Raw genomic sequence first — 27,244 nt, forward strand, 5'->3', positions numbered from 1 at the left:
TTGCAAATAAGAGAAAAAAAAGGGGGGTGAGTGGGGGGGGAGGGGTCATCACCAACACTTGGAAAGTTTCAAGCCCTACTAGTGATGCACGTTTTGCTCGAGAAAGCACCTTTTTTAAAGCTTCTTTGGCTCTTCCTTCCTTTTTGTAAATTCCTCATGCTCATGCTATTTTCCATTTCCCATTTCCTGCAATCCCTATTAGTCTAAAAAGTGGAAGCTTGATGTCCTAGAACTCTCCAGGGTAAAATATTCTAACACTTGGTTTTTTTTCTCTTCTCTGAGGTAATATATCTTTCATGTATCTCGTCCTAGTTTTTCCTTACTCTCTTTCCCTCTCTCCAAGAAGAAGAAGACAGAAGAATATAGAAGAATGGAAATAGCAAGAAGAGGTCTTCTTCTTCTTCTTCACAAATGAAAAAACATGCATTTTAAAAAACTCAAACCACTCACCTTACTACTTCTCCCCCCTCTTTTGTTTTAGAAGAAAGTTTTCTTCTTCCTCTTCTTCACATTAAAAAAAACAAGCAATAAGAAAACCTTACACTACTCACCTTGTTGCTTCTTCCCCATCTTTTGTTAATCTTGCAAAGTGATCAAAGTATTACTTGGGCAAAGTTATTTATCGATATGTCATGTTTTAAGTATTTGTTGTGTTTGCTAGATTTCATTTCTTTTATATTTTAAACCACTTTTGTTTTACTGTTTTATTGGCTTCTCAAGAATAACTTCTCCAAATCTTTCCCATCATCCTCATAGATAAATGCTTATGCTCTCTCTCTCTCTCTCTCTCTCTCTCTCTCTCTCTCTCTCAGATATGGATAGTGAAGGAATTGACCATATGCAACTCAAGCATCAGAATGCAAGATTGGCCATAGTTTGAGTGGCCTGCAAAGAGGAAAATTTGACAATTTTTAACAAGGGTAGAGCCAATTTTTGCAAACACCCCTGATAATTGCTACTCATCTCACTACCTAGTAGTTTTTTTCTTCATAATGTTTTCTTTTGGTCTGCAAACTAGGCCCAAGGCTTCCATGGGCTTTATATTATGTATTCGGTCTCATAGGTCTTTGGGCTAGAGTGAGAGCTCCATGTCTCACTCTAGCCAACAAACAAAGGCCCCAATCTGAATGAATGGTCTAGGCTCACAACAAAGAAATAATTAGAAAATTTTAATATATTGTTAACCAATCAAAAACATTATGCATTTCAAGTAGCTGTTTATTCTTCTTTTCCGGTTAGTTAATGTAGTGTACAAGGAGCTAAACTAGCTAAGTACGAGAATGTACAATGAAGTGTCGACACCAGGATCTCTAACAAATCCACCACAATGTACATAAAAATAACTATGAGCGAAGCGATGCCCTTGGAACAGTTGGCAGCCCAAACTCGTCAGCTGCCTGAATTGGACAGAAAATAGACGTTAATAAACCTCTCTCTCTCTTTCTCTCTCTCTCTCTCTCTCTCTCTCCCCCCCCACAGTACTGATACATACAGTCTCATTATTGGGCTCATCAGCCTCTCCCATTTCGTCCTCCAGAGACAAAAATGTTAATAAACCTCTCTCTCTCTCTCTCTCTCATGATATGATATGATTCAGGTAGCTATTCCGAAGGTTATCTTCTCTTCAAATGATCACTACTGTGTGTGTAGCTACTTGTTCTTTTCTTTTTACATGATCTAGTTCCCTCATGAAGATATTGTCACTCATTTTTGAAATTTTCGTAGACATTTACTCTCTCTCTCTCTCTCTCTCTCTCTCTCTCTCTCTCTCATGTTCCTGGTATTCCATGATGAGTTTCCATGGACAGTTTTGTATCACCCCAGTGAGATAGCTATGTTTTTGTTTCTATTTTATTTTCCATTCCATGATGAGATATGCCATGGACATTATTGTATCACTTTGGTCTCATAGGCCCATGGGCCATAATATCTCTCTTCTCTCTCTCTCTCTCTCTCTCTCTCTCTCTCAAACGGAAATGAAACCTAACCAAATCTCATAATAGAAAAGCTGTAGTTGAATAGATAGATGCTACTATAAAAATTGTGCACCTGAGGTTGTGGGCCTGTGGACTGCCCAGAGGGTACATGCGGTAGGCTAAGTTCCGCATCTAGTTCCGGTTCCTTATCTGGCTGAAGGTAAGAAGGCATTCCACTGGATTCTGTTTCTGTACCCATATCAGCCTCTAGTGCATCTAACTCTGACGTAATACCACAATAACATGCAAATCTGTCAGTCAAACTAAGACACAAGCTTTAGGAATTTTCAGAATGCAGATAATCACCTCCTAGAAGTTCATCTTCATCAATGTCATCAGGAACACTGTAACTTCGTCCCAATGACTCTTGTATTTCATTGCTGATATCCATGAGATCCATCATATCATCCTGCATTCTCTGTTAATCACAAACAAGCACATATTAGCTTACAAATACAAAACAGTAATCATTAGCATGCTCATTAGCCCGCAGCCTCTGATACTGAACACTGGGATTGCTTACATCAACATCCTCGATCTTCAATGTCTTCAAGGTTCCCTTCAGATCCTTGTTTGCTGCTTTCATTGCAGCCATCTGCAGAAAACAAAGATTCCCTTAGAGGGAGATGAATGGTGTGAGCTGGGGTGCAGGCTGATGCACGTGAGCATGCATACTCGAAAGATGACATGGGTGTGGGCGTTCTTTAAGAACATTTCGGGCATGGGAGTGGGCATGCCCTTGAGAAGACATGTTTTGATTCGCATGCATGTGCATGAGCGTGTTAATACTCTTAAAAGATGTTTTGTGCATCGACATTTGAAGGTTTTTGGACATGGGTGTTGGATGTTTTGGCGTGTGCATGTGCGTACGCGTGTCCATGTCAATGCTCTTAAAACAGAAGGACAAGAATGCATGCTCACAGTTTGTTGGGCATCTTTAATTCCCTCTGTTGCAAATGCAACTTGATCAAGGTTAAATGTTTGGTTGTACAGTGTGTCTCTTTGACCTTCGTACCTGGCAACAGAAATAGTTCTTAAAAGTTAGCCATGTTTCACCACTACCTGCAAGGAAACACTCACCATGACAGCCCACATGCAGCTTCCCAGGAGATGTAGTACAACAGCATAACTACAGAGCTCACATTTTCTTCTGCTTCAAGATGCGCATTGCACGGGCTTTTACTGCCTCTTGTGCAGGACCTGGCCTGGTTCTCTTTATTTGTTCTCTATATTTGACAAGTTCAGCATCGAGTTTCTTGATCTTCTCATCAACGGAGTCACCTCGTTTGTTAATCTGCAAGAAGTTCATCACATAAATAATCTCCAACACTTAGGATTTGCATGAGTGTATGGTGGTGTTAGGGATGCATCTATTGTCAGAATGCGCAGCGGAGATGATGACCAAATCTGGGAACACAAGAGCAAACGCAATGCAGAAAAACAGCACAAGAGAGGGAGAGATAGAGGCGTGTAACTCTGCTCTATATACACAAAGAAGATCCCGAAGTGATACACAAAGATGTGGAGGCCATGGGGCCATTTTATATGGCCCCATATGAGCAGTCGGCCAGCATTATGGACAGCCGACAGCCTCACGACCAGGTCCTCTCCAGTCGGCCAGCCCAGAAATGGTCCACGACCTGCAGCAACTTCAGTCGGCCAGCTCTAGTGAATCAGCCTTCACACGTGTGGAGTCGGCCAGCAGTAAAGAGAAGCAGGACGCATAGGCTAACACCTGGTTACTAAGGACAGCCTCCCACATCTGGTAAAAATAGGAAAAAAATATGGAATGAGAAAACACCTAATACGGGCGGGCACACCCACAACAGAGGCCCTGGTGTCTCAGTAAAGATAGGAGATGACTAGCAAAATGTCATCAGCAACGATCTGTTCACGAACAAAGTGCCTTTGGATGACCATGGGTTCCTCCAATGGAAGCCCAATCCTGCAATGCAACCTCTGCAACCTCACCACCTCACAAGTAGCCCGGTACTCTGCCTCTGTCAACGACAAGGCAAAAGATGATTGCCTCTTACTGCTCCTGAGCTGAAGTAGATCTCCTCGTGTCAAGATCTCCTCCCCAATCTGAGTCACTCCAACCGTGGAGTCGGACTCCATCCATCAACCCCCCTCCTGTGTAAAAGAGTCCATGATCCTTCGCACGCCGCAAAAACCACAAGATACGCAATCCTGCCTCCCAAAGAGTCATCTGCAACCATGAGCTCCACTGCCTCATCAGGAAGCTCACGTCCAATCTGGTGTCCATCAACCAAATCAATGAGCCATTCGGCTTCTGAGTCACAGAGGCATCACACTGCTCACAAGGATCAACACCTGTTACGGTGCAAAGCCAAGTCCTCGAAACCTGCTGAAGACCACGCACGGCCTTCTGAAACCTGTCAACCACCCCCTCTGAATCCGGAACCACAAAGCCTGGAGAATTCACCTCCTTCTGCAAGTAATCAACTGCCACCTGCCTGGCTTTTCGAGAGGTTCCCGTGGAAAGAACATCCTTATCTACAGGAATTTCTTTGTCCCGAATACTACGAGACATCATAGCATAAGTTACCTGTTCAGTTTCCTCTGACTGACAAACACAAGAACCACCAACATCAATACTGAAAAGTTCTTGCCAATTGCTGCCATCAACTGGCAAGCTATCCACCATCTGGTCCCGGAAAGCCTGCACCTGCAACGTGACCACACTTAAGTGGCCATTACTAGACTGCCACTCATCACAAACCTGAGAACCTGGGAGAGAGAGTGCTGAAAGCTTGTAAACTCCATTCTCCACTCCGCCTTTCCATACTACATGGCCTGTTGCCTTGTCCCGGAGAGCAACAAAATGCTCATCAAACTCCACCCGTACGCCAGTCTTGCAAACCTGATGCACTAACAACAGATGAAAACCAAGTGACGGAACATACAACACCTGGGAGGAATGCTTCCCCCCTCTGCCATCGGGAACTATCTCCAACCTGCCCTCACTGTGAACTGGGACAGTGGATGTATCCCCAGTATGAATGTGACCAGAATACCTGCAGAGATCCTGTAAATCTGAACGGGAAGGAGTCATGTGCCTGGAAGCACCACTATCTAGAATCCACTCCCGAGTATCTGTTGTTTGCAGAGAATCCTCCAACCTCCTCCCTGCCTGAAAAAAATGAAACATCGGTGTCCATCACCTCCAGGTGCACAAAAGCCGGAGTCTTCATGATTGCTGCTGAGGAATCTTCACCCTTCTCGGGCTTCTGCTTGGGACACTGCCTCCAATAGTGGCCTTTCTCAGCACAATCATTACATGTCCTCTCTGTCTTTAGTTTCTTGCGGTCAGCGAGACAGACTTCTTCTCAGAAGACTTCTCCGATGAAGCCTTCCCTTTGCCCGTGTTACAGCCTTTCGACCGTTGGCCAGTTAAGGCCTCTGAACCTCCACCTTGAGGAGGATTCGAGAATCGTTCCTCCTGGTCCAAGACCATGGGCACAAGCTCCTCCCACGTGATGGTGCTGAGCCTGCCACCACTGGTAATCAAAGACGAGTAAAATGCTGAGTACTGAGAGGGCAAGTGCGACAGCAACGTTATGACCATGTCCTCTAACGATATCTCCTTCCTAGCCTGAAGAACTTCCTACTGAAGAGCCTGCAGCTTGTTAATATGCTCCTGCATCGTCAACGACTTTGCAGGGCTCATAACCCGCATCTGTACTTCCAAGGAAATCCTCTTCATGGGCAATACCCTGTTGTAAAGAGAAGCCAAATGCTGCCATATACCTCTAGCCAACGTCATATGCTTTACAGGATTGATTACCTGCGGTGTGCAATTGAGGAAGATAAACGAACGGACCCTGGCGTTGACACGATCCCACATCTGTGCCTGTGCCTCCCGGTCCTTTCGGATCGATGGTAACTCTCCTTCCTCTACTTCTGGCCGTGGAAGGGTGGGCATAATGCCTTTACCCCAACAGAAGGCCGTGTTCAAATGGACTAATCTAGCGAGGGATGCATTCCTCAAATTGAAAGATGCAACTACTCATGGTCCAGTGTTGATCATTCCGGATTTGCAAAAGCCTTTTAGTGTGGAATGTGATGCATCTGGAAATTGCATAGGAGCTGTTCTTAATCAAGAGGGACATGCCGTGGCTTATGAGAGCCGTAGATTGCATGATGCAGAGCTATCTCTTGGCATTTATGAGAAAGAGCTCTTGGCTGTAATTCATGCACTTACTATATGGAAACATTACCTTCTTGGGGCTGATTTCACTGTGAAGACAGATCACCAGAGTTTGAGGTATTTTCTTACCCAAACTAAGTTGTCAGAGAAGCATATGAGAATGGCCAATTTTCTCTCTATGCTTCATTTTCAGATCTTGCACACCCCAGGAAAGAAGAATGTAGTGGCCGATGCATTGTCACGAAAGCCATATATAGCAGCTATCTCAGTTGCCTCTCATGGGGACTTGTCTACCATGCGTGATTTGTATTATACGAATGTTGATTTTGCCACTATTTATACTGATTTGATGGCTGGTCATGCACATGCCTCATATGTGATCAAAGAGGGTTATCTCATGAAAGATAATTGCCTATGTGTGGTGTCGGACACGAGGCAAAAGGTTTTGGATGAGTGCCATGCTCGTCCATATGCTGGTCATAGAGGCGTAATGCCTACTACGCACATGATTGAGCGGTATTTCTTTTGGCCAGGTATGCGGAAGGACTTAGAGACACATGTACGTGCATGTATCAACTGTCAAAAGGTGAAATTTGGTAGGCAAAAGGCACCAGGTTTGCTTCAGCCATTGCCTATTCCCATGCAGCCATGGGAAAGTATTACAATAGATTTCATTATGGACTTGCCACGCACCCAACAGGGTAATGATACAATTTGGACAATTGTGGACAGGTTTAGCAAGCAAGCTCATTTCTTGCTGGGCAAAAAGACCATCAAAGCTGTCTTGTACTCCACTTGCTCCATATAGAACTCCAAAGTATACCCAATTTATTAGGCAAGAGGTATTTTGTATGGAGAAGATTTGAGAAATATAGTGATTAGCTTATGGAAATGAATAGAAAAGAGATTAAGGTGTAGAAAATAATGCGTATAAGTAGACTTAGAGTTAGCAACGAGTGGCTCAATGGAAACATGAAAGAGCAAGAATTTGGCTCTGATATCAATGTAATGCTCCTTGTATTATAAGCTTGAGGACTTGTAAGACTAGTACTTTGATTCTCCACCCAACCACATCCCAAATAGCCTGAAGTAATGCATGACCTTCCAACTTCAGTCCCTTAACCTTTCATTGGCTAGACATTGCCTTTTCATTAACCAATGCCTCTTCAACTACCCCTAGAAGGGGGCGCTCTCTTCTGTGTCCCTTGGGCTTCCATTGTGCACAATCTACTTCTTATTTTACTTTAACTTTAATGCCTATTAACCATTGCTTAGGTATTTCCTATTTGAAATCCCCTAAACCTTATTTGTATGCAGACCTTTTACATATAAATAATCTTTCCTAGTCTTACCTTTTAGTGTTTCCTATCAGTCTCATAACAGATGAGCTCAAGCTTTTCAACTTTCAGTCAAGAAGGGGCACTGTTGAGGAGAAACTGAGGACTATACACTTATTTCTCAAGGATGAAGCCAAAGTATGGTTCACAGCCTTGCCAGCTAATACTTAGAATAGCTGGCCTCTGTTTTTGGAAGCTTTCATGACAAAATGTGGGAGTGGAGAAACTTTAGAAGGTATTTGGACTCATCTTGAAGCTCAGTTTCACGACTTATGGAGGAAGTGGATAGTATCACTACAAGGCGTTGGACCGGATTTATAAAAAAAAAGACATTTATAGAAGGACTACAAGGTGCAGGGTAAATTTCCTCAAAATTTTGATAAAGCCACTACTGTAGCTAAGAAAAAGGAGAGGAAAATTAGATTTGAATAGGAAATGACTAGGGATAAGGGCAGATTTCTGAAGAGGATCAGGGAGCTAGTGATCAAACAAATCAAGGATGTGCCACAGATTCATCTACTTCAAAGTATTACTCAGCAATTGGAAAATCTTAATCTGCATATGATGCAAGGTTTGGGACAAAGACAAGCTATTCCAAGAAAACAAAACAGACCAATTAGGAGACAACAACAAGAATATGTATACTACAATTGTAATGAAAGAGGCTATGGAATGAATAACTGTCTATATCCTAGAGGAGATCCGGGGAGAGTACTTCCTGTCCAAATCAAACTAGCCATATTACAAAGACCGGAACAAGTAGGAAGGGTGTTTAATCAAGAGGGTGAGCTACCCCCACCACCTATGCAAGAAAGAAGGCCTCTCGAAGTAGGAGGACCAGCCCCAGTAAATACACCTATTCAACCAATTTAGGGAGCTAACAGAAACATCAACATCATAAAGGTTGAGAAAGTTGAATTGGAAGATGATGAGAAAACAAATGAAGAGGCTAATCTCATGCCAGTGCAAAAGAGGAAACTAAGATCAAATCAAAAAGAAGGAGAAAGAACTAAAACTTATGAAGATTGTGTAAGAAGAAAAAGAGGAAAGGATGACAAAGGCAAAGATGTGGATAAGCAAGAGGAACTGGAAACAAGTAAGAAGAAGAAGAGGATCAAGAGAAAGGTAACCCTTGCTCTGATTTTCCATTAGGACATGGTTAGAGACCTTATAACCTTTTGAAAGACTTAAAACACAGGGAAAGGGCCAAACATCACATGGTCTCAGCTTTTGAAGTTAGCACCAAAGATGAGGAGGCAATGGAGTAGGGTTGTCAGCATCAGATTACCCAAAAAGAAATGAATAGTTCATTCAAATCTGATCAAATTGAAGCCACAAGTTGATGTGGAACCCAGTTTGGATGCTTGGATAAAAAGACACAAGATTTCCAAGGTCTACATAGATGGTGGAGCCCAGGTGAGTATTATGACTGAGGATACCATGCATAAACTTGGTTTGAAGACAGACTCATCCTCTCCATTCAAAGTCAAGTTGGCCAATAACTCTAGGGTAAACTTTGTGGGAGTTATACAAGCTCTGAAAATTACAATATGTGGTATAGAATACGAAGTGGATATGCATGTGATGCCAACAAAGGAAGATGGCTATCCCATCATACTTCGAAGGCCATGGTTGATGGCTACGAGGGCTATCCAAAATGGGAAACAAGTTTGCTTGTACTCAGGCCAGAGATGGAAGGAAACAAAGGAATGCCAGTCATATATGATATGAAGTAGGGAAAACAAGTTACGATGAATTGTGTCACCATTTGGCCACCCAATTGGTCCACCCGTGCTTTCTTATCATGTATGTACATTGGACTGGTGTCCATGGCAGTTGTTTATGCCAAGGATTGATGCCACTCATGTGATACTGTAGACTTGGCTTTCCGTTGGGACTTGTGCCTCCGTGTACATGCCCGGAAATGCTTGGTGGATTGGTGTTCCATTGGGTCTAGTACCTCGTGTACTTGCCTGGAGCACGTCTATTTTGGTATAGTCTCATGAACGGGGATTGTCCATACCAATGCTGCATTGCATAGCATCTTTATGTGCTTGCTTGCAATTGCATGCTATTTTCATGCTTGCTTGACCAATGTGTGGTTCCGGGTAAGGGGACGCCCGCCCGTGAACCATGCGTATGAAACTGTCTGCTGACATGGTTGTGTGGCATGTGAACAGGTGATAAGTATTAATATTTAGACGTGGGCATCATTGGGATTGGTCGATCATAATATTTACGCTTTATTAGCAATTTACATAAGTCGTGGACAAGACGATATGGCCGACAGTAGATAAACTGGCCGACCTGTGAATTTTGAGTCCTATAAATAGCTAGGCCAAACTTAATTCTTTAGTCATTTGATCCCCAGTTGGGATCAAGTCCTAGTCAGCCAATAGGTAGTACTTTTTGTCTAGAATTCAGTCCTCTTTTGGAAGGCCAAAGGCCATGGAAGTTCTAGAGACATATACATCTTTTTGTATCATATCAATATACTGAAAATACAGTGAATCTCCCTCTTCTCTCATATATCTATTCATTGCTTTTACATTAGTGTTCCTAATCAGTAGACTTAGGGTTGGATCAAGTACAACAAGGCTTCTATGCATGCAACATTGGTATCAAAGCATTCACGCTCAACCATCTAAGCACTCAAGTGTCCCAAGAAAGGTGCACAGATCCATGGAAGAATGCAGCCAAGGTAGCATTTATGAGGTGGTCGACAGCAAGCAAAGCCAGTGGAAAAGCAGTTGTGTATTCAAAGGAGCATACCATTGGCCCTTAGGATAGGTGGAGCATCAGGCATGATCATTCTTGATAGGAGACCATAGCTGTGTTAAGTGAAAGGGATTCCATGCATTGGGACAAAGTGGAACATATGCACAGTTCTTTAACCGAGTGGAATCAAAATGACAAGGTTTTCAATCAAAGTGTCAAAAGTCAGGCAGTCAAAGTACAAAGTCACTAGTCAAGGGAGGAAAAATGACAGGTTTCCAACCCATCATCAAGTTTAGCAAGAGGGAATGTCATGTGCACACACATGGACATATATCTAATCCTTGATTAGGCAACATATTTAGGGTACTAGCAAGCTCAGGCAAGGGAGTAGAAGGAGGTCCACATGGTTCAGCCTATAACCAACCAACACAGAGGAGTGATTGGCCATCGCTTTGCTATTCCAAACATCTAGAAGCTCAGCCTATAACCAACCCACACACAAGAGTGTTTGGCCATCGCTTTGCTATTCTAAAATGAAGGGTTTCCAACCCATCATCAAGTTAAACAGGAGGGAATGTCATGTGCACACATGTGGACATGGCTAACCTCATATCTAATCCTTGGTTAGGCAACAATCTTATTTAGGGCACTAGCGAGCTCAGGCAAGGGAGTAGGAGGCCCACATGGCTCAGCCTATAACCAACTCACATACAGGAGCGTTTGGCCATCGCTTTGCTATTCTAAACATCTGGAAGCTCGCATGTATTCAGACGTGGGCATCATAAAAACAAGCTGACCATTATATTCAGGCTTTATTGGCATTTTATATAAATCGCGGACAAGAAGATCTGGCCAACAGCAGATAAACTGGCTGACCTGTGAATTTTGAGTCCTATAAATAGCTAGGCTAAACTTAGTCTTTAGTCATCTGATCCCCAATTGGGGCAGGTCCTAAGTCAGTCAGTAGGCAGTCCTTCTGGTCTAGATTTCAGTCCTCTTTTGGAAGGCCAAAGGCCATGGAAGTTGTAGAGATATGCACATCTTTTTGTATCATGTCAATATACTGAAAATACAGTTCGTCTCCCTCTTCTCTCTAATGTCTTTTCATTGCTTTTGCGTAAGTGTTCCTAATCAGCTGGATCAAGTAAAGCAAGGCTTCCGCGCACGCAATTTTTGCTGACATGTTTCCATGGCATGTGAACAGGTGGTAAGTAGTGTGTAAACCTTCGTTTTATACATACAAGAGTTATGGCTTATTTTTTTGTTTTGGAGGTTCACAACTTCATTAAAGTGTGGTCCCTTTTTAATGAACGTGGACATGGACACCTTTGTGGGCACCTGGCACCTACTTCGGTACCTTACCCACCGTGAACTCTTGAGAGGTGGTCAAATGCAGCCTCACTTACCTAAAAAAAAGCCGTAAATCTATCCACTCTTTCCCTCTGTCTCATAGATGTATCCAGAGACAACCAAGAAGGGCCAGACAATGTATTTGACCTTTCCAACAATAGATCAAAAGCCCGGCAGCACTAAGAAGAATGAGAAGTCCACAAAACGGCTTTGGATTTTCTATCAAAAGAAGAGAAAAAACACCTCTTCCAGGAGAACAAAGGTTTCAAAAGTGGAATATTCTAAGAAGAATTGCCCAAGTTGCAGAGCACCACTCAAATCCCACAACTAAAGCATTACCCAAGTTGCAGAACACCACTCAAGTCCCGGGTGTGTCCATGCCCACTAGGCTGCTCTTGGCCTAGAGATTCCACTTGCTTGATAGATGTCTTGTCCTCCCTTCCATACTGAGCCCTAGATGCTCTTTTATAGGCCCAGCCTTGGCTAGCCCTTGCCTTTCCCTTGCCCTAAGATTCATCTTAACCCTAAGCTTCGCTCAGCCTTACCCCACACTCATAGGTTGACTTTTAGTCCTAACCTTCAGCCCAGCTGATTTTAGGTTAGCTTCTCATCCTAACCTTTGGTTATCCAACCCCAGGTTAGTACTTGATCAAGACAGGTTCGGGACATGACATCATTTATACACTGCCAAATGCATTCATGAAAAGGTGGGACACTCAACCTTTCCTTTGAAAACTATAACTCGTCTTGATCGGTTCTTCCTTGTGTGGTAATCCCATGTTCAGCCTCCTTTGGAGGCCCAAGTTTTCTCTTTTTATGGACACTAGGTGGCAGCCTTATTGGTAAGTGGGTGAGAACCCAAGTTCTGACTTTTGAGCCAATCAAAACAACCAAGCTGGTGAGCCTTGATGTGAGCCCTGAAAAGGGAGGAAATGCACTGTAGATGACACAAAGGAAGGGGAAACCATAATAGCCATCCTCGTGCATTAACTAGATGCTATAGCATACCTACAAGGAACACCCCTACTAATGTCATTCCGCCCAATTACATGTTAAAACCCCTAATTAGCACTAATTAAATGCTATAGCATGCCTACATATAACAACCCTACTTGTGTGATCACCGCCGTCGAATTACCTGTAACACACCTACTTATGACATCATGATAATAATTGAAGAGCCAAATTACGAATTGATCTAACGCTTACATAAACTCTATGTTGATAAAACCCTGAAATAAGCAGCAGTTTTACTTATCATTCATTAAAATTTTGAGCTCAAAGAGGAATTTGATGGGCAAGATAGTGTGTAATCTACCCGTTCAGTGGTTTCTTCGACTGTGGGAGGGGGCACCTTCTCCTTCTTCACTCCAAACACTCGTTTCATTGCGGCGTTTCTCCTTCAAAACCTGCAAAGTTAAGTCTGCTCAAAGATGGACCGGGAGGGTGATTGCGTTCGAGCCCACCTCAAGCTTGTGGGCGCCCTGGCAAGACGTCGAGGGACGGGTCGACCCTTCTTCTGCCTAATGTCATCTAAAATTTCAGCAAGGCTTATATAAGCATTTATAATGAGGGGATAGCAAGGCTCTAAGCCCTACAAGGCTTAGGTGTTTTGAAGTCCACGAAAAAGTTTTGCCCAACCAAACAATCACCCGTCCGTTTGACATTTTTTTTATAGACTGTGACCACGCTCATACACCCTTAGCGCTAATGTGTTTGCTGACTGGAGCCCAACAACCATCGTTCCAATTCCAGGCGGAATAGCCTACCCACAGCTCTTAGTTTTGCAGGACTCTTTTTTCGTGGGTATGCCCACGGTTTGTAAAGGGTATTGTTGCCCCAACAATTGTTTATCAAAAAGGTGCTTGCCCACATCTCTCAACCTTTTTTGTGGGCAGGCCCGTAGTGTGTCAACACCCTTATATTATGAGGGAATAGCAAGGCTTTAAGTAACACCCCAAGCATTTGAAAAAATCTAATTATAAATATTGTAATAAACCCTGCCATAAAAGTTGGTGTAATCCTCACTAACCATGAGGGTAAGAGAGAGCCTTACAGCAATGTAAAAAACTTGAGCACACTATAGCAACTTAAGTGGTTATACAACACTTAAGTTACTTTATTGAAGAAAAATTGAACAAAGACACAATATCCCAAAAGGCCAAGGCACAATAAAGAATAAAAGTAAACACAATTCATTGCGTTGTTTGCTAGCAAGATCGCCAATTTATACATAAGGGCACACTTAATAAAATGCCTGAAGAAACCAAAGTCTATCTATTACAAAAGAAGCATGTGACCTAACTTGAGCACCCAAGTAGAGGGTCTACATGGCGAAAACAAAAAAAGAGAGCAAAGTGGGCTATCTCCTTGATGTCTATTACAAAAGAAGCCTATCATCCAACTTGAGGATATACATGGTGGAAACAAAAAAGAGAGTAAGGTGGGCTATCTTGTTGATGTATTCCACACCATAACCCCCCTTTTGGTGGGCCTTTTCTTTGAAATCTCCTTAGCCTTCATCCACCACCAACTTTGGTTGTTCAAGCCCTTGAGCCTACATGCACAAGGAAACTCAATCGCGATGTATAACATAATATGATGTAACTTAGCCAAATAGTATAGGAAGTTCACTTACCATGAAACTCTCTCATAGCTTAATTAAACACCCTATCACTCCAACAAATCAAGACAAGCTTATGTGTGATTGTGTTGGTGCTCTTAGCTTGGCCATTTGCTTGTGGCATAAAGGAATATGGGATCATGTATCTACCTTTTTGGTAGCTTTAGATTTGGCCATTTGGAGCTATGATGTAGCATGTCATGTCCTGTGGGCTAATAAGGCCAATGAAGTCAATGCCCCACTTCTCGAAAGGATGAAGAGAAATTATAGATGCCAAGGGCTGTGGTAAACTTATTACATCATTTAACAAACTCTATAATGTAACCAAAAATTGCAGGCATCCATAAGCCCGCTTAAAGAACCTTACAAGAGCAGTGAAATCCATTGCAAAGTGTACTTCACTAATGCCAGAGTGGGCATATTTAACGGGGAGGAATTTACTTTCATTTAACTGACTCTACAATGTAACCAAAAAGTGCAAGCATCCATAAGCCCGCTTGAAGAACCTTATAAGAGCAGTGAAATCCATTGTAAAGTGTCGCCAGAGTGGGCATATTTAATGGGGAGGAATTTACTTTCATGTACACATCTTATCACAAACAATGTCATTTTGACCTCTCTTGTGAAGCATTCTCGCTATTAATTAATAGGGGACATCCTTCTTATTCAAGCGTTTGTCTCCGCTATTAATTGATAGGGAAAATCCTTCTTATTCAAGCGTTTGTCTCCGCTATTAATTGATAGGGAAAATCCTTCTTATTCAAGCGTCTGGCTCCGCTATTAATTGATAGGGGAAATCCTTCTTATTCAAGCATCTGGCTTTGTCTTTATTGATATAAAGATCTTAGGGAGACCATTCTCTTGTCATGATTTTGTACTTAATGTATGGACAAGATTTAGGACAAGCATACAAGTTTGCATCATTCTCATTCATGGCACCTAACTAAGTTGGAACTAGCTAATGTAGGCAATTTCCAACATCACTGAGCTATTGTAGGTAGTCCACGTTGTTTTATGGAAGTTGGAGATAATTTAATAATTGTTTCTACACAACGTAAGAACTCTAAAAATGTTGATTACTTCATAATTTATGTGAAAGCCCTAAAATTGTTTCATAATTTGTGTGGAAAGCCTCTACATATAGGGTTGGTGGATGGTTCAGTCTAGAGGGGACACAATTATTTCAAGTATAGGTGGGGAAATGTATTCAAAGGGGCACAATTATCTCGAGTATGGGTGGGGAAATGTATTCAGTCTAGAGGGGACACTGTTATCTCAAGTATGGGTGGTGGGGAAATGTATTTAGTCCAAAGTTAGTGGGATGGGTGGGGAAATGTATCCAGTCCAAAGTTGGTGGGATGGATGGGGAAATGTATTCAATCTAGAGTTGGTGGGTGGGGAAATGTATTCAGTTTCAAGTTGGTTGTATAGGTGGGGAAATGTATTCAATTTAGGGTTGGATGGGTGGGTAAATGTATTCTCAGTCTAGAAGGGACACATTTATCTCGAGTATTTACTAAACTTCCATTTAAAAAAACATTTGTGTGCTGCTTATAGATGTACTAAGTGTTTGTGCATATGGAGATTATGGTGGCCATCAAGTTCTTAATGCAACAAAGGAAACATAAAGTGAAGGGGTACATTGTTGTGTACTACCCCATATCTTCAAAAGTGTAGAGTATGATATAATCTCCTTTCTTGAGATGTTTGTTTTCATGATGATTCACTTGGAATTTTGGGCCATGTAGTGCAATAGTACCATAAATCAGAAATATTATTACACATTAGTATCTCAGGCACATAGTATTGTAGAATAGTACCACTACATAGTATTATCACAACAGTGTAGCTTGTGGGACAAATCAAAACTCCACATCTAAAGTACTATTATTCTTTTTAATATTGTATTATGACTTACTATGTAATGACACTCTAGATGGGACTATTCTGTAGTTTCCCAATTCCACATCTAGAGTACTATTATATCATATTATATTGAAAAACAGTACTATTGGGATAAATATGTAGTGTCCCAACTCCACATCTGGACTATTATTATTCTATACACAATACTATACGATGACTATAGTCTTGTAGGGAAAATCTACATCTTGTTCTACATAATATTATATAGTGATGACAATCTTATGGGCCAACTCCACAACTTGTTCTATTTAATACTATTATATGATAGTACTGTAGAGTGTTTTGGGATAAATTTATAGTGCCTCAACTATACATTTAGAGTAATATTATTCTATATAATGGACTAATTGAATCGCTCTATATAATGGACTGATTTATAGTGCCTCAACTGTACATTTAGAGTAATATTGTTCTATGTAATGGACTGATTAAATTTAGTGTCCCAACTCCATATCTGCATGACTGTTATTTCTATACTATTCCAACACTATTCATAAAAGCTATATAAAAGTAGTAAAATATTGTGTAAACACAAAAAAATACATATCAACAAACAGAGGAGTGAAACCCACGGCTGTAGCCCATGCATGTGCGGAACCTCAGTGATTCCATTACACATACAATGGTGGCATTTCAAGGAGTTATGAAGGTCCATTGTCTCATAAATCAAGTGGTAGATGTGCAAGCATGGAGTCACGATAACATCAAGAGGCCTTTGTTTGAGTCACAACAACAAATGAGGTGGTAGATATGCAAGCATGGAGTCACAATAACATCAAGCATAGAGTCACATGCGGCGATATACACAAATGTCCACAAGAAATAAAACAAATACACATTAAAATATGTATAAACTGACTTTCCATAGGCAATAATTATTAGAATAATATGCATAATATATAATCTTACTTTATAATTTAAAAAATTATACATCGAGGTGTATTGTGTTGCCAGAGGGTGTGAAATTGGAGCACAGGAATGTTGTGGTCATCTACACCATCATACATAAGTTCAACTTGAACCGAATCATGTGTTGCTCATCCTTGGTGCATTTCACAATCTTCAAAGAATGTAAACTTTACAAGTTCAAGCCTATGTATTAGCTTGCCATCTCACCCTAAAGCCTCCTCATCAATCATATGCCAGGGCTTGAGTTTAGCCTTCGAGCTTCTCAACTTCCTTTTTGATGTGGAATTGGCTTCCTTTGAGGTTTTCAACCATCTTCTCCGCATCTTTCTCGCTTGTCATTCCTCCCAACAACTTATGGTGGTGCATGTTACTATGCTAGGGCTTGAGTTGAGCCTTCGAGCTTCTCGACTTCCTTTTTGATGTGGAATTGGCTTCCTTTGAGGTTTTTAACCATCTTCTCCGCATCTTTCTCGCTTGTCATTCCTCCCAACAACTTATGGTGGTGCAGGTTACTATGACATAATGTTAAGAAATGTCATAAGGCAAGGTGTCCAAAACATGCAATTCCCAAAAAACCATGCTAAGTTATACCTTGGGATCTACTACCCCAATGCAAGGACAAAATAGCCTAGTCCGTAGACATGCCATGCTTGTCTATTCTCCATGTCTAACCTATGAAACATGCTAAATTATACCTTGGAATTGTTCATGGATGTGGGATCTACTATCTTGATGATGCAGGGAAAAATCTACCCAGTCCATACTAGACATGTATGTAGTAAATGCATGCACCACAATAGTACTTAGTTCTCTATTTGTGATGGTCAAAGTCTCATATATACAGGCATACAAGTCGAGAAACTCCTGCCTCCACTCATTCTTCAAAGTGCTACAAACAGGTACTCCAAGTGGCAACCATACCCCCTCCTATTGTGCTTCTCAGCTTGCCCCCTCCTATCATTTTTCTGGGCTTTTCCCCACTCTGGCATCTTCTCTAGTTTGGCATGTAGGAAATGAGGAAGGGTGGATTAACTGAGCATCTTACATAATGGAGCTTTCTTCTATGCCATTATTGTAACTAAACCTAAAATTTAAACTATATTAAATTTAAAATAGAGCATAAAGAGAAACACCAATGTAAAAAACACAACAACAATACCAGTGCTAGCAACATTATTGTCACCATTACTATCATTGTAACTAGCAACAATATTGTCACCAATACTAACACTAGTACTATCACCTATACTAGCAACAATATTGTCATGATGAGGACTATCACCAAGAGTTGTTAATACTACTATTAATAGTATTAATATAAACCTAGGACTATGACTGTAAATAGCAATAGTATTGCCACCAATACTAACACTAGTACTATCAACTAAACTACCACAAGTATTGTCACCCAGGACTATCACCAAGAGTTGTCAATACTACTATTAATAATACTAATATAAACCTAGGAAAGATAGCAGCACATGATCGCAGAAACAACCTTCTTTGAATGAAAAAGATAGATAAAAAAAACTATGTAAATAAACTACACAATGTATGCCTCTTCAATGTCTCAAGTGTCTAGTCTAACTTTTGGCAATAGTCTTCATCCCTTGATCTCTTAAAGGAGTTATGACCTCTTCTTCAAGGGCTTGTTGAGTTCACTACAACTTGCAGAGAGAGGAGACCTAAACATGGTTTACACACAGTGGGTCTCCGCCAAAGTCATTAATGTGTTCTGTTTCAACTACAAAACAATAACATATTCAAAACAAGGAGTACAAGAATATACATGATCAACCTGGTTGAGCTCGATGGCATGGTACAACTCCATGGAAGAAATCAACAAGGACGTCGACACATCATGCTCAATATGTAATGTAATGATTCTACCCTCATGCATAAACTCAAAGCTGTTGTGCTAGTGACTATGATGCAGGCTAGGGCCCAAGTGGAATAACCACTCTTTCCCTAGTATCACATCAGCTCTAGTCAAGTGCATTGCTTAAAAGTCAAGTTTGGTCTCATAACCCTAGATTGAGATAGGCACTCCTAAAACCACCGTGCCCAAAACGGTCTTATCAAAGCCATTTGCCAATGAGGCAATGTACTTATGATCGCTATAGGTTTCATTTAATTTCAATTTCTTAACTAATGCATAGTTAAGAAAATTGTGCGTGGCACTGTTGTCGGATCATTAATGATGACTCTACAATCATTGATTGAACCATGCATTCGGATCAAATTATGTGGCCCAAATGATGGCTGCCACATTGCTTGTGGTAACACTACAAGTGTGAGTGTTATTAGTGTGATAGACTGTCACCTCCCTAAACATTGTGGTCTGGAGAGGCAACACCTGCACCGTGTGTACTTGCCTAGAAGGCTTAGCATCCTTCTTCACCTCATTGGCATTTTGTTGAGCACTGAACTTAGGACAAGATGCCTTACTATGTCCGGGTTCAAAGCAGTGAAAGCATAAATTATCCTTTTTTGCTTTTTATATTGCTTTTTCTTTTGCATGTGTGTGGGGTTCCTTTCTTTGTGAGATTTTTATATCTCTCAATGGCCCCCTTGTCCCCCTTTACTCTCTTGCCCTCTCCATGACCCCCCTTTCCCCTATGTCCCTTGTCATTTCAAAAAATTCTTTTAAATTTCGATGCCCCACCCTTCCCAGACTGCTGTCTGTTGAGACTAGCCCCCCAAACGATGGTGTATGTCCCAAAGTCTTTTCAAGATATCTCGTTGGTTTTTCTCTAAAGTTTGGGTTCTTTTAAACAACTCCACAAGGGTTTTATGCAAAACCTCCTATGCGGAACCTCATCGGGTTTCACATCTATGGCATCATCCCACTTAGTGTCTAAGAGGTCCTTGTCCATGTCTAAGCTCATTTGGCAAGTGTTTAGATCTACATCATATGCTCCCAAATTGTGGGTCGCCTTCAGCCCCACTACTACAGACTTATCTATGGGGTCGTTAGAGGTCAATGGTAAGGTCTGGGTCGTACCATGAGAAATACTAGCCTCGTGTGTGTCAAGTGGGTTGTCAGCGGAGGACAAGTGGCCTCTATCTAACGTGCATGTATTTCTTGTTGCTGCTGCATACAAGCAAGTTGAGCTGGGGAAAGGTGACAAGACCTTGGAAACACCCCTAAGGTACCTCCTTAGGTTGGGCTTGGGCTATCACTGGATGAAATGAGTGTAAATGATAAATGATGTAAAAAGAATGATGCAAAAAATGAGCACTTCTCTCGTGTGTGTGTATTAGGTAATGCGATGTTAATGCAGAGGACGAGCTAGGTCATTGTTAAAGAGGTTGAGGCGGTTACAATGCCACATGACAGTACATGCGTAAAAGCCATAAAGCTTAATCATCACACAGTTCAACAACGTTTTCTGACTGAGATGATTATGGCTAGGTGCAGCTCAACTTACTCTATCGTCATTTGGTGTCGGCGATTTGTTTGCTTTTTACGTTGAGACCACCATACTCTCTCTTGCTAGGGATTGCTAATGGAGGGCCGATGGTGTCCACTTTTTGCTTTTTTCGCTGGCGCAGCTTCTTCACGATGCTACTCCCTGGCTGGCGGGCTTGCTTGTGGTGTTCTTTACACTGCTCCTTGGCCAGTGCTGCGAGTAGAAGAGATGGGATACTCGTGATACCCAAGCGATGGCTTTGATTGCTTTGTCAGTAAAGCGATCAATCATATCGCATATCAGGACTTGCAAGACCTCATGGTAGCGAGCTTGGGATGTATTGGAGACCATGTAGTATCAAGCTAAGAATGAGGCCAGAGTTGCCTTTCTTAAAAGGGAGTTGGAAAATGTATCCATGAAAGATAGGGATAGCATGGCTGATTATCTTATGAAGGTCCAAGATCTTTGGGAGAAGTTGCTTAACATTGATGAGGTCATTCATGAAAAGGAGTTAGTCTCTAGGACACTACCATCACTTCTAGAAACTTACCTGAACTTCCACACATCGCTCACTCTTATCTATGCAGGGAAACCCAGAACCAATCTATGTTTGAAGAGTTGGTTGGTTTGTTGCTACAAGAGGAGTAGGATTAGAAGAACAAATCTTCCGTCATGTGTGGCACAATGATGGGGCTTTTGTTGCCCAAGGCAAGGGCAAAGGAGAAGCGAAAAGCAATTTTCAGCCAAAGGCTGATTTGGGACAACCTTCACAAAAGGCTAAAAATGATGCACACAAGCCCAAGAAAAAGGCTAAAAATGATGCAGACAAGCCCAAGAAAAAGGGCAAGTATCACTACTGCAAAAAGTCGGGTCACTATTTAAATGAGTGCAGAAAGTAGCTTGCAAAGGATAAGAAAAAGGAAAGAGGCATAGATGTAGATTCTTCTTCATCACATGTAGTAAAATATGATATGTCAGTAAATCTTGTGCAAGATGAGTGGAATTTTCTTGCTTGCAGTTATATGATGCATCATTAGAGCATATGTCTCTCAGTGTCAATGAAATACATGACATATGGTACTTTGACAGTGGTGCTTCTAAACACATTGCTCACAAAGGAATTTCTTTAAGAATCTTGTGGCTTCCCTTGAAGGCAAATGAGTAACATGTGCAAACAATTCTTCTTATCTAGTTCAGGGTGTTGGTGAGGTGATCCTCATAATAGTAGATGGTGTACACTTATGTCTTCCAGATGTATTTGTATGTGCCTAGGATTAAGAAGAAATTTCTATCTGTCTCCTCTTTTGTTAAAAGAGGACATGCAGTGAACTTTGAGAATGGCAGGGGCATAATCAAAGACTATAAAGGTGGCTATGTTTTAGTCACATCCGACACATTGTACCATGGGTTATATCAGATTGACAGGTTTGACAGGAGAGAGCATGATGCTCATGTGGTTACCACTCTTACACGTGCCATGCAAGAGGCTAAATTGTGGCATGCGAGGTTTGGGAATGTGAATTATGGCAATCTGATGCCATTGCAAAGGCATCAAATAGTGCAAGACATGCCTCATGTAGAACCGCCACCAAAATATGTATGTGAAGGGTGAATATTGGGTAAGATGTGCATAAATGCATTCCCAAAAGATGGATCAACAAGGGCTATTTGGAAATTACAACTTGTGCACAATGATGTGTGTGGTCCTATGTGGACACCATCTATTGGAAAGCATGTATACTTTGTAATCTTTATCGAGATGACTACTCTAGATTTGCTTGGGTGTATCCCTTGAAAGCAAAATCTGATGTATTTGCATGTTTTGAGCGTTTTGTGGCACAGACTCAAAATCAAACAAGTTGTGAAGTGCAGACCCTCCATATAGATTGAGGGGGGGAATACATGTCCATTGCTTTCAAAGCTTTTATGGTAGAAAAGGGCATAAAGCATCAATGTATGATGCCATATTCTCCTCATCAAAATGGTGTTGCTGAGAGAAAGAGCAAGTCATTGATGGAAATGGCTAGATTTATGGTTAAGGCAAAGGCTTGCCTCACAAATTCTAGATGGAGGCAATCATGTGTGCCATATATGTGTTGAATAGATGCCCTACCAAAGCATTGAAAACCATAATGCCATATGAGGCCTGGCACGAGAGGAAACCTAAAGTTGAACACTTTAGAGTTTTCGGATGTATTGCTTATACACATGTACCTCAACAATTACGAGGTAAGCTTGATGAAAAAGCCATGAAATGCATTTTTGTGGGTTACAATAGTCTCATTTGTCTAGCTAGGCCTTTTGTAATAGTCCAATAGAGAGCACCCTCTATGTGAAAAAGGATCATGGCACTTTGAATATGCTCATTCTTCATGTGGATGATGACATGTTGCTAACTGGGAATGATAAGGATAAAATTTCAGCCTTCAAAGCTGAATTGCGAACCTCATTTGAGATAACAGATTTAGGATTGTTGCATTATTATTTGGGCATACAATTTGCATTGAAGGATGTTGGGATTCATGTACAACAATCAAAGTACATTGAAAAGTTGTTGCACAAGTTTGGGTTTCAAGAATGTAAGCCCATCTCTACTCCGATGGAACCAGGGCTCAAATTGAGCATGTATGATGTTTGAGAGCCTTGTAATATGAGTGTTTATAGCCAAGCAATGGACTTCCTTATATACTTATGTAACACACGCTCAAATATTCAATTTGGGGTTTCTTAGTATAGCAAATTTATGCACAGCCTAGTTACAAAGCATTGGCAAGCAGTGAAGCGAATATTCCACTATCTTTAGGGCACTTGGATCTTGCTTTACTATATCCTAGGGGGCAGCTTGCATGCTTACAGTGATTTAGATTGGGCTGGTGACTATGATACACGGTAATCCACCAGTGGGAATTATTTCTTTTTGGGGCATTCATGTATATCATGGTTGAGAAAAAATTAACCCATTATTGCCACATCTACTTGTGAGCCGAGTGCAAGGCAGCCTTTACAACCACAATAGATTGTGTATGGCTGAGGAGATTGATGATCTTTAATGTGAGTGTCAACAAACACCCACTACCGTACTCACTAGCAATCGGATTTCTATATTAGTGGCATAAAACCCAGTGTTTCATGCACGTACTAAGCATATCGAGATTCATTATCGTTATGTCAGAGATAGGATACATCTGGGGGGGAGCTCACATTATCTTACTACTCTACATAGGATAATGTTATAGATTTATTGACAAAGGCGTTGCCTTGAGAGAATTTTGAAGCTTTCTATAAAGCTTTGGGCTTACTCCTATAGAGAGTGATCTGCTACCCACCTTGTACAGGTCCACATTACCACTACAAGGGGGATTTATTGGCATACATGATATGAGTAGTGCCACATGTGAACATGGAATAACCAAGGGCACTTTTTCCCTTATGGATTTTTCCCCTTGGAGATCTAGTGCGAAAGGACACCATCTACTTTAGTTGTATAATGATATTATGGAGTTGACCTACTAGCTCCACACATTCTTATGTAATCCTATTCTTTGCATCTCTTACGATTATCTTGAGTGTAGTGTGTATACTTGTTGCACTATGTGTGTGAGTGTGCTGTTGTGCCAACCCAAACAGCTTCCCTCTTGGGGCAACAAAGAGCTCAACATGGTCATAACAAAGGCACCATGGGTATTAACCAAGAAGGAGAAAACTAAGGTGAAAAGTGTGATTACCTGTTTTCATACACCAATGGGAGTAATGTATTTGTTGATAAACGGTGCCTTTACAAAGACTAAAAAGAAAGGAGAGCTGCAATTATATGGCCTCAAGACACATGATTGGCACAAGATATTATTGGTATTCAAAGATTCTTTTATTCATTTTCTCTTTATGGTACATAATTTGTAGGCTCATAAACTAACTTTTTTTTTCTATGCATAGTTTATTCTTCCAATAGCTATAGGTGGTTGTGGAGATAAGAAGGTGAGAGAGGCTATTTACAAAATGGCAAGCCAATGGGAGTAATGCATTTGTTGATAAAGGGTGCCTTCAAAAAGACTAAAAAGAAAGGAGAGCTACAATTATATGGCCTCAAGACACATGATTGGCACAAGATATTATAGGTATTCAAATATTCTTTTATTCATTTTCTCTTTATGGTAGATAATTTATAGGCTCATATACTAACTTTTTTTTTCCTATGCATAGTTTATTCTTCCAATAGCTACAGTTGGTTGTGGAGATAAGAAGGTGAGAGAGGCTATTTACAAAATGACAAGCTTGGTGAGGTATGAATCTTCTCTTGAATTCACTATCTAATTTATCTCTTGTAAACAATCAAGAGAGCTTCTCTAAATGCTTGGAAACTTTAATGTTTTTCACATATGCTCTTGCTTGTAAGGTCTAATGTTTTTCACATATGCTCCTGCATAATCTCTGATGAAAAATGGCTTTTGGCTAACATTTTTTAATTTCCTTTTGTGATTTATTAACAGAAGGGGTTTTTTTAATCGATATAAAAAAACCATTAGTCTATAAAGGAAAAGGGGTCATTTTATTCATGAAGAATTAACAGGTAAGGGGTTTTTTAAATACCCCTTGAACGAGGGGTTTTTTAAATACCCCTTGAACGCACGTTAAGATTTCTCCCTTGAGGACTTATTCTTGCCCCCACTTTCCTTTTTGTCCTCTTTATTCTTTCCATTTGAGAAAAAAAACAAAGAATATAAGTAAATTGCAAAGCGAGTATCCCACCATGGGATGATTGCACAATTTTGAAACCCCTACAACTCCTTATATTGCTTTGTGGGCTACCTACAACCCCTTATATTGCTTTGTTGGGGGGGTGGGAGGGGTACCTTCAACGACTTGTGGAAAATCAGCAAGACATTAGCTCTCAAGGGCTCCTAATGCCCTAAAACCCTAACAAACATAAATTTTATGTCATAGATGTGAAAGAACATTCAAATAAATTAATGGATGGAATGTTCATAGGGTAAAGATACTATTGTTGTGCTTACATATTATCGATGATGCTGGAGATGTATATTTTATTAGTGACGTTGCCAATGGAGCCACGCTATTACTGATATGGTGTTGTTGTTAGGAATCTAGAGAATCTAAAAATATATATGGCTAAATGTGGGGGGTTTAAAAAATAGGTTCACCTACTTGAAACAAAGAGATTAATAATTTTCCTTGAAAAAGTAGCCTTGTTTTCTAAAAAAGAGCCGTTTTCTAATTTAAATAGGAAAATATTAATGCTTATCAATGTTCTTAGGAAAAGAGCCCATGCGTTTTTTCAAAAAAAATCAAAGATACATATCTTGGAAAAAGAGCCCATGTGTAAAAAAAATATCTCGAAAAAGAGAATCTATCTTGATGAGCCCAGAAAATGTGTCACGCTTTATACTCGTGTGAGTTTTTAGAAACTTGTGCCAGTGTACACACACACACACACACACACACACACACACATACCATGATCGTGAGAATTTGTATTTTATTTATAGTTCACGCTCTAGGATTTTAGGAGTCTTGGCCCGATTTCAATGAATTCTGCTTCATGATGCATTCTATTGCCTTAGGTGAATGCTACATTAGGATTGATTTGAGATTTGCATCAAATTGTAGGGAGGCTATGCTAAAATTTGGGGGGTTTTCCTTATGCTCTATAGTACACAAAAAGTTAATTTAGTCTGGAATGGCATAAGATGTTGCAATGGTGTTTTGGGGGTCTAGAAATACTTCCTAAGATGCTCCTATCAAGCTATCGAGCACTTGATTCGTTTGCCATTTGAGGGGTCAAAGGGAAATTTTGATAGACTAAAAACCCTAATTTAGTAATTAAGTATGCAGGATAAATTAGAGATCTTATCATATCTTGGAATTACTCTCTTATACCTACCATTCAAGCTATCAAGCCCTTGAATCTGATTTTGTTTAGGTGGTCAACCAACATAGTTGACTTTTTCATAAAAGTGAAAATAGAGAGTACTTGTCCTTTGACTGAACTCAAACCTTTCATAGGGTTGTAAGTACTTATCAAGAGATTCCCATCGAGCTATATATCATTCCACTTGGATCACTTGTTGAGGATTTATGGTTATTTCCCTATTTGAAGGTAAAAATCACAAAAGTCAAAATAGAGAGCTATAGGGCTTTTTGAATTGGATATCCAAGGTGGCAAGTGCGTTCTTTCTATCATTATCGACATGGAAAGCTAAAGGCCGTTGAATTTGGATTTCATTTGGTCAATTTACGCCCAAATTGGTAATTTTGGCAGTTTTGGCCACGTACAACAGGGTATGAAACCCTAATTCAGCCTTAGGTATATTGGGTTGAGTTGAAATTGATCATACGGGTGTAATCCTTGTTGCAAAGTCTTCACAACAAGCTCTTGTTTCCATCAATTGGATTTTGGAAGGTCCAGTTACACTATTTTAGTACTTATTTATAGCATGATTTTGGGCGATGAAGTGATGTAGACTCCAGCAAAGTTTACGATGAGCAAATCACTCTATGGGAAATGTATGCAATGCTTATGCTTTATGGAGCTATTGACATGCACAAATGTGTTTGCAATTTAGCGTCAAGACAAGGCATCATGCAAGTTAGATGCCTAAGCGAATGAGTTGTGGTTTGATGGTGATGTGAGATCGGCCTTTGAAATGGAAGAGTGGATAAGGTGATGGGATATATTTTTTTTTCTATCAAGTGCTCACAAACATCTTGATGAAAAGAAGATAAAACACGTGGGTTCTTTCCTTGTTGTTCATGATGCAAAGGATTAGTATGAAAAAAAGATATAGAATGAATCCTTCTTTGTG

At 40.7% G+C, this 27,244-nt stretch overlaps 1 protein-coding gene across 1 annotated transcript; it reads right to left on the reverse strand.

Moving 5' to 3' along the window:
• Positions 1-1,149: 1,149 nt before the first annotated feature.
• LOC147618271 (vacuolar protein sorting-associated protein 60.2-like) lies at positions 1,150-13,118 on the reverse strand. Its single transcript, XM_086774713.1, has 7 exons — positions 12,871-13,118; positions 3,119-3,270; positions 2,898-2,991; positions 2,500-2,571; positions 2,283-2,394; positions 2,050-2,198; positions 1,150-1,397 (listed from the first exon to the last, which is right to left on the reverse strand). Exons 1-7 carry the CDS (start codon positions 12,937-12,939, stop codon positions 1,344-1,346), a joined length of 702 nt encoding a protein of 233 aa, XP_086630839.1. The 5' UTR covers positions 12,940-13,118; the 3' UTR covers positions 1,150-1,343.
• Between the last annotated feature and the right edge of the window lie 14,126 nt (positions 13,119-27,244).

This window comes from Cibotium barometz, chromosome 35, assembly GCF_041138505.1.
Source record: "Cibotium barometz isolate CiBa-2024 chromosome 35, ASM4113850v1, whole genome shotgun sequence".
NCBI classification, from domain to species: domain Eukaryota; kingdom Viridiplantae; phylum Streptophyta; class Polypodiopsida; order Cyatheales; family Cibotiaceae; genus Cibotium; species Cibotium barometz.